We start from the raw sequence: 7,902 nt of genomic DNA, 5'->3' as shown, positions 1-7,902 counted from the left end.
ATAGAAGAGGGAGTTTTTAAACAACATTCAACATAAAACTTTTTTTTTTTTATTCCAGTTGGGTTGTTCAGTTACATTAGTTAGATTTGTGGCAACACATATTTGCTAAGGAGCCTGATGGGTCTGTTTCCTCTTCATGGAATTTGGGAGAGTAATCTCTTAATCTGCTTAATAAGTCTGGTATGGAGAGAACTGTGTGTGTGTGTGTGTGTGTGTGTGTGTGTGTGTGTGTGTGTGTGTGTGTGTGTGTGTGTGTGTGTGTGTGTGTGTGTGTGTGTGTGTGTGTGTGTGTGTGTGTGTGTGTGTGTGTGTGTGTGTGTGTGTGTGTGTGTGTGTGTGTGTGTTTGTTTGTTGTGTTTACAGATCTAGTGTTGTTGTTCCTACAGATACCTGTCCCTTCTGTCTGGTTGCTTTAGCGTGACAAAAAGGCCTAAAGCTATTAGCGGTTTTAGGATTTTATGAAAAAAAAGGAAATTGTCTCAAATCTTTAATGGTAACCTACTTGATCATTTTTTTTATTTTTCATGATTAATGTTCTGCTTTATTCAGATAAATCTTATTTTGTGTAAGCATTATATACAATTAATTAATTAAATATTTCTCTTTTTCTGAATCGTATCATTTCTTTTAACATATTTCACATAACACATTTATAAAATGAGTTGCTAAATTGAATTAGGATTTATGATACTACATGAAAAATCATTGTCTCTGGCAGCGTGTAGTTTTTAATAGACGATTAGATAACCTTTGTATACTTGTTTCTGACTTTGACAACAGCTTTCCTGTGAATGGACCCCTGTCTCTGTCACGGAGCAGAGGGTCTCCAGCAACCACAACTCTTTGTTGCCACAGAAACAGGCACCCCTGGCAACCACAGCATCTACTTTGCTAGGAGGATTACAACTGATCCTTTAAAGATGCAGGTGACTAGACAGAGGGAGAGATGGAGGCGGAGAGGGAGGAAAGAGAGAGCGGAGGAAAAATAACAAACGGGAAACACTGGCTTGTTGCCAAGGTAACTTGAAGACAGCACTCTTGGAGACGTCTCTATGCGATTGGCCGGCAGTGGGGGTCTGAGCTGGATAGGCTGGAGGGAGGTAAGGGGGCGGGGCTGTTGGTGAACCGGTCTGTTTGATAGGCTGACAGAGTGACAAGGTGACAGAGATCCTGAGAGCAGATACATATGGGATGCAGGAGACTGGGGGGGACTCGGTTGCCGGGTGAAGGGGTGGCATTACAAATAAAAACAGACTAAAGCAGATAAAAGCTTACGGCTGAGAGATGTTGTCATTAAATAACAAACCGACAAAACCTCTGACTAACCAAACAAATAATAAATAAATTAACAAACAATTCCTTTTTTTATTCAGCTATTTAATTTAGCTGATGCTTAGATCCAAAGTCTCTTACCATAAGTGCCTTCAACTATGATGATATAGAACAGCAAGAATCCTGCAAGGACATTAGTTTCCAAACCTTTTAAGCGCTATAACCATTTTAAATATATATTTTAAATTGTATTTTAATAAGTACAATTTTGAGCTACTAGAGTTGTTCCATTTTTTGCTACTTTGTACTTCTACTCCTACAATTCAGAGGTAAATGGTGTACTTTTCCTCCACTACATATATGTAATACCTGTAGTTACTTTACAGATGTGGATGAATGATGTGAAATATAATCAAGTGTTAAATCAGACTTTAGTTCCACCTGGAGTAAATTCACAAGCTACCCTGCAGTATACAAAGTCATTCAAACTAGCTGCACCTTTACCAGCTTTGAGAACACTTTCATGATCAATCATTATAAAACATATCATATATATTATTCTGAAATGGACCAATCTGCACAATGAATACTTTTACTGTCGCTACTTTGAGTATATTTTGATGAAAATACTTTTCTACATTTAATTGAGTAACATTTTGAATGCAGGACTTCTAGTTGTAACAGAGTATTCCTTCACTCTGGTACTTCTACTTTTACTCAAGTACAAGATCCGAGTACTTTTCCCTACTCTGTGCACACAATACAACAAATTCACTTACAAATCGACAAAAAACGTACATAATGACTGTTTACCAACCTGACAGATGATCTGGATAAAGTGACATTGATTTTTAAATTTGAATTATTGAGTACCTGATTAGTGAATAACTGAAAGTGTCTGACTAATTAATTCACTAGGTTGCGGAGTATCTAACTGATTCATTCCCTATTTACTGACTGGATAACAAAGTGTCTCCCTCATTAAATGACTAACTGTTTGATTCGTAGCCTGACTGATAAGCCTGATTAACTAACTGTAACTCTGACAATTTAAACTAAGCTTAAAACCTGACTGAGAGGCCAATAGAAGCTCTTGTGGGCAGACTACAGACTGACTGTGTGCTGCCTGGCTGATCTCAGAGCAGCAGGAAATGCAGCACATTGTTTCCTTCAGACTGCACAGGACATGTCTGAACATGCCCGGCATGCACAGCTGACCTGCAGCTGAGAGAGGAAGGGGGGGGGGGGGGGGGGGGGGGATCTGTTTACTCCTCTATCTGTCACAACACAGAGACACAGTGTCTAACCTGTTTCCTGTATCCTGTGATGCCAACACCTGAATTTCCCTTTCTACAGCCTCCACATTTCCCTCTGCGTGACTCATCCTAATATAATATGGGGTGTCTCGCTCACACATAAAAACTGCTGCAGATGTAAATGAAAAACGTACAGCCATGTGCCTGTATCTAGCCTTCATTCCCCAAATACTGGGATTGTAAAAAAGGGACATTTTTGACAATACAATAAAAATAGGTCCAAGGTCTATTCATGCAAGATATCCCAATTCCATTATAGAGATAATAAAGAAGAGGGTTTTTAAAATGTCCAAAATAATGTACTATAAAAGGTCAAATGTGTTTTCTGTGTTACCGCCCACCATTGTCAGAGTAAGTTCCCCTCTTCTCACCCCTCATGAACTCCAGACAGACAGACATTGTCTCATGAACAAACCAGTAAGAGCTCCTGAGGCAGCAGCAGCTCAGTGGTTTTTTGGTCTGTGACATCAATGAAGCCAATGCAACATTATTATTTTCACAGCTAGTGCTCAATATGTAAAATAAGCTTTGGTGAAAATACGTTTTTTTTAAGCAGATGTTGAAAATGACATATTTCTAAGTATCTGCCATTAATAACATAAATGTATGCATGTGTATGTATTGTCACATTTCTCATTGTTGTTAGAAATGAGACTACAAACCTGACTACATTCAGGTTTGCTTCTTCTCCCTGAATGTAGTCCAACAATAAAAAATAATTAAAAATACAGATCTGTTTCCACCTTCAGTCGAGGCCAAACATATCTGTGTGTTTGTGAGTTTCTCTCCGAGGTAACTGTTCTAAATCATAAGTGATGTGCCTGGTGTTACAAACACAGGGAGAGCTAACCCACATGGTTTTAACAACACCATGCTGCAACTCACATCCTATTACTAAAGAGATATAACACTTTGTATCTCCCTAATAACCTAAACCACGCTGGATGTCTTTGATTACATGTGAATAGGACTATCTTACCTGACTGCTCTCCTGAGAAGACACTGGCCCTCTCTTCCCTCCGATGGCAGAGAGGTGAGGGAGGCGTTGATGATGATGACGATGACCAAGGTAACTGCTGGTGAGTCTGGGGCTGGTCCTGGCCCTCTGGGTGGGGGTAAGGCACTGGGTATGACATATAGAGGGCCTGCAAAGGGTGCAGGTGGTGGTGGTTCTGGTGGAGGTGTAAGGCCCCGGGGCCAGTCACAGAGCCAGTGGTGATGGTGGTGGTGGTGAGCATGCCGGGCCAGTTGTAGAAGGGGCGGGGCAGCTCCATCCGGCAGGAGCTGTGGCGAGGCAGGGGGCCGTCTCCTGGTTCTCCTCCTGTCTCCCCGGCGCTCTCCATGGTCTCTGCACGGGCCATCTCAGTAGCCTAAATCACACAGACATGCACATACGTCAAACAAAGCAAGACAACCCGTACTGAAGCATCAAATCAAAATGTATAAACATAGTCATCTAAAAAACGACAAATTGAATTTAAACAAACACAAAAAACAGTGGTCCTGAGAAATCAATGTACAAAGAATTAAGAAAACACGTGCAAGTCTTGTTTGTGACCCCTCAGGATATATACTATCTGATAAGATAAGATATACTTTATTGATCCAAATTAAAGTATATATTATACTATCAATAAAAAAAACATTTAATTTGATTTAATATATAATAGGATAACATATCTCATACAAAAAACACCAGAAAAGCACACATACACACATCTTGTCTTACTCCACCAGTTTGACCCAGCAACCTACATTATAAATGATCGTACCGGCCACTAGGGCACGAGACTTGTTTGTAAACAGATCCGATCCGCGCCGATCGAGCACGAGGAAGCGCGCACGCGTACACATCATAGGTACACACAATCTCACAGAAAGGCGAGCCACGCGGAGATTTCTCTCCGCTTTGGCAATAAACTGATGATAGGAAGGATAATATCAAGAAAATAGTGAGCATAAATCCTCCACGTGAAGTGACATTAATGTAAATGTACCACTTAAAATCCCGTTTATTTAGGGTTATTTAAAAAACGCAAGGAAATAAATCGGAAAATGCGTAAAGATGTCGAATTACAGAACAACGACCCTGCTTTAAGTTTAATACATTCAATCATAAATGCATTATTCGTTTGATAAATTAACCAGTTTCTGACAGTTCTCTGGTTCTGGGGCTAAACACATTTATTTAAATAGCCTATCAATATCGTGAACCTTTAACTCTGATTTAGGATTTTTTTTTTTTTCATTAACGTTTCTGAATGTCACTTGTCCGGACATGTCTCAAATCATAAATATATAACGCGAAAGGCTCGAAGGCGCAGGGGTCAATACTTTACATCTGTTATAAAAAAGAGAGTAATGTTGACAAAATAATTTCAAAGTAGATATGTACCGATACGTTCAACCACACTTTTTTCTGACAGCTCGACAGATGATGCAACTTCAAGTTACATTACATTACATTACATGTCACTTGTTAGACGCTTTTATCCAAAGCGACTTACATACATTCAGTACTGTGGACAATCCCCACAGGAGCAATTTGGGGTGAAGTGTCTTGCCCAAGTTGTCAAAAACCTTTCCAACTTCTGCAGCAGTAAATAAAGATGAAGCGCTTACTGGCTGTTTGTGACGCTCCGTGGTGAGGCGGTGTGCAGGGCAGAGAGCAGCCGTAACAGGTGCACATCAGACGGGATACACTGTTCCAGAACAACCGGCGAAGTGTCACAAGATGTTAAAGGTCCACTCGGGAGGAATCGTGTCATTCCATGTCAAAGATCTGCCGTTGATTGTCACGGTTTATAATCAGCTGGTTGTTGTCTGTTAGATTAACCCATCCGAACATATACCGACGAGATGTACCGAATAACGGAGGAGGCTGGTCTCGGTGCTCTTCTCTGAAGATCTGTCCGGTCTGAGCGCTCTCCTGCTGCCTCACTATCTTTGTCAACACAGAAGATATACAGCGGACTTCCGGTTTGGACTTTCAGAATAAAACACACCACAACATTTATTGACCTCATAAATAGAGGCCGTTTCTCAATGTCGAGTATACCTGCTGCAGAGCCACTATTTCAAGTATACAGCATTCTGCGCCACTCTATGACGTAGTATACTTGAAATAGTGGCTCTGCAGCATGTGTACTCGACATTGAGAAACGGCCACTGTGCCACAGTGACGCGTCCTAAAACCCGGAAGTAAGTTAGCATTTTACCACTTCCGGTTCCTTCGACAAAAACCAATGCAATTTCTCCATAGGATTTTGGAAAATAGCTCGAAATAAGGTCTGTGGTTGACACAAATTGAAGAGACAGATCACTTTCATTCGGATAATCTCCACATGTCTACCCTACTTTTATAATTTTCGAATCATAAATCTATCGATTAGATTTATGAGAAATTGCATTGGTTTTTGTCGAAGGAACCGGAAGGAGTTTACATCCGGGTTTTAGGACGCGTCACTGTGGCACTCTGGGTGTTTCTCAATGTCAAGGAAGGATGCTCCAGAGCCACTATTTCAAGGATGCTACGTCATCGAGTCCCGCCGAAGGACTGTTCCAATGTCCAGGCTCCTTGGAATTCCACCGAGCCCGGTGTCCTTCGTAGCGAGAAATGTCGAGGCTGCACATGTGTATCCTCCGCGGTCTTAAAATCCCCACAATGCTTTGCGCACGGACCAATTTCCAAATCTTTGGCGGAAATCGTGTTCCATTTAAGGCGGGGCCTCGCATTATATGACGCACACCTGTTAGCCTGTTCCACCATTCTTCGTTTTCCGAAGCTGAAGGATTCTTGCCTCGCTTCTGAAGGAAGTGACTCGGAAGACATGTCCTACCAAGGAAGCGTCCTCGACATTGAGAAACACCCAGTATGTCGTGTTGTTTACTTTTGCACATTCTTGCACAAAACAGCGGAGCTCTTTTATTCAAATCGGATACATTGTGCATATATTTCTTATATTTCTTGACTTTTGCAGGCCTTGCTATCCTTTTCTTTTCTATTAATATGGGTATTGTTATGATCCAAAATACTGACATACAATGTCCAAACATGCTTTACCCTAGTGAATGAACATTGTTTTTTTTAAATACCAATTGTATCCTCTATTTCAATTTATTTCTGGACCGTACACCGAATAAATACATTTATATATTTTAGTTCACTCCTGCTTTTATTTTGATGGCCAGTCCTTTCTGGTCTAGACCACCTCCTCCTCCTCCTCCCTGACAAGTGCTGACATGCTCCTGACAGGATGCTGCTGTCTCACTTTCTCTCTTTCTTCTTCTGTTGTTTTTTGTAACAAACTGCGACTTTCTGCAGCAATATAAATACATAATAATAATACTTTCTTATATATGTTATAGTTGTAAGTGCATTAACATACCACTTAAGTCCTAGACACCCCCCTCACATCCTGTGGTTTTCCTCCAACTCCCTCCTCCCACTTCTTATCTCTCATCTCAGGACTCAAGACATTTCCTCAACAAAACATCCCCCTACACACACACACACACACACGCGCGCGCGCGCGCACACGCACGCACGCACGCACGCACGCACGCACACACACACACACACACACACACACACACACACACACACACACACACACCCTCCTCCTCACCCCAGCTGGCTTCCCTTCATTTGTAACACAATGTGATCTTGAGTAGAGCTGAGTCAGCCCTTTGTGTGCAGTAGATCTGTTTATTATAACACATGTGTTGCAAGTGTCAACACTATTATGACCTATCATTTCTGACAGTTGGGATTTAGTTTAGGCTAGACTCCTCTTGAATGAGTTTTCAACATGTCCTCTTTGTGTTTTAGTCCAGTGGTTTTGATTATTTTTAGCCTTTTAACAAAACACTAGGATGAAAACCAACTTAGATTTTCTGCAAAATTAACAATTTCCATGATTAACATTTCTTTGAGTATTTTAATGCACTCCAAAAAGGTGATGTGTAACAACAAGTGTGTCAGTTTGAGTGTTGTGCAAAAAGCGCCTCGGTATTTACTTTTGAGTAGCTGTGATTAGAGTCTAGATGTTCTACTTTTACAGACTGCAAATAAGATGGGGAAAATAAAGAGTGCCAATACCCCTGTTCTTATTGATGTGCTTTGATCTTTAAGAGATTATCTTATTCTGAGATTTGTAGTGGTGGAAGAATTATTCAGATGTTTCACTCAACTAAAAGGAAATGCCATCAAAATATATTTAAAGTACAAAAGCTGGAAAAGGTGAGGAGAGTTTTCCTTAATCAGAAGAAAAAATGGATCATAAATAGTTTAATTCTATTTTCCAACAATGGT

General features: G+C 40.7%; 1 protein-coding gene across 1 annotated transcript in view; it reads right to left on the bottom strand.

Annotated features, from left to right (window-relative positions):
- The window catches only part of bbc3 (BCL2 binding component 3), a 14,129-nt gene extending 8,595 nt beyond the window's left edge, over positions 1–5,534 (bottom strand). The window contains exons 1-2 of the mRNA XM_034115917.1: positions 5,211–5,534; positions 3,568–3,958 (exon numbers count right to left, since the gene is read on the bottom strand). Coding sequence (XP_033971808.1) covers positions 3,568–3,949 — 382 coding nt within the window. The 5' untranslated portion in view covers positions 3,950–3,958; positions 5,211–5,534. The remainder of the gene's footprint in view (positions 1–3,567; positions 3,959–5,210) is intronic.
- Between the last annotated feature and the right edge of the window lie 2,368 nt (positions 5,535–7,902).

This window comes from Trematomus bernacchii, unplaced genomic scaffold (assembly GCF_902827165.1).
Source record: "Trematomus bernacchii unplaced genomic scaffold, fTreBer1.1, whole genome shotgun sequence".
NCBI classification, from domain to species: Eukaryota; Metazoa; Chordata; class Actinopteri; order Perciformes; family Nototheniidae; genus Trematomus; species Trematomus bernacchii.
This window is presented reverse-complemented; position numbering and strand designations above follow the sequence as displayed.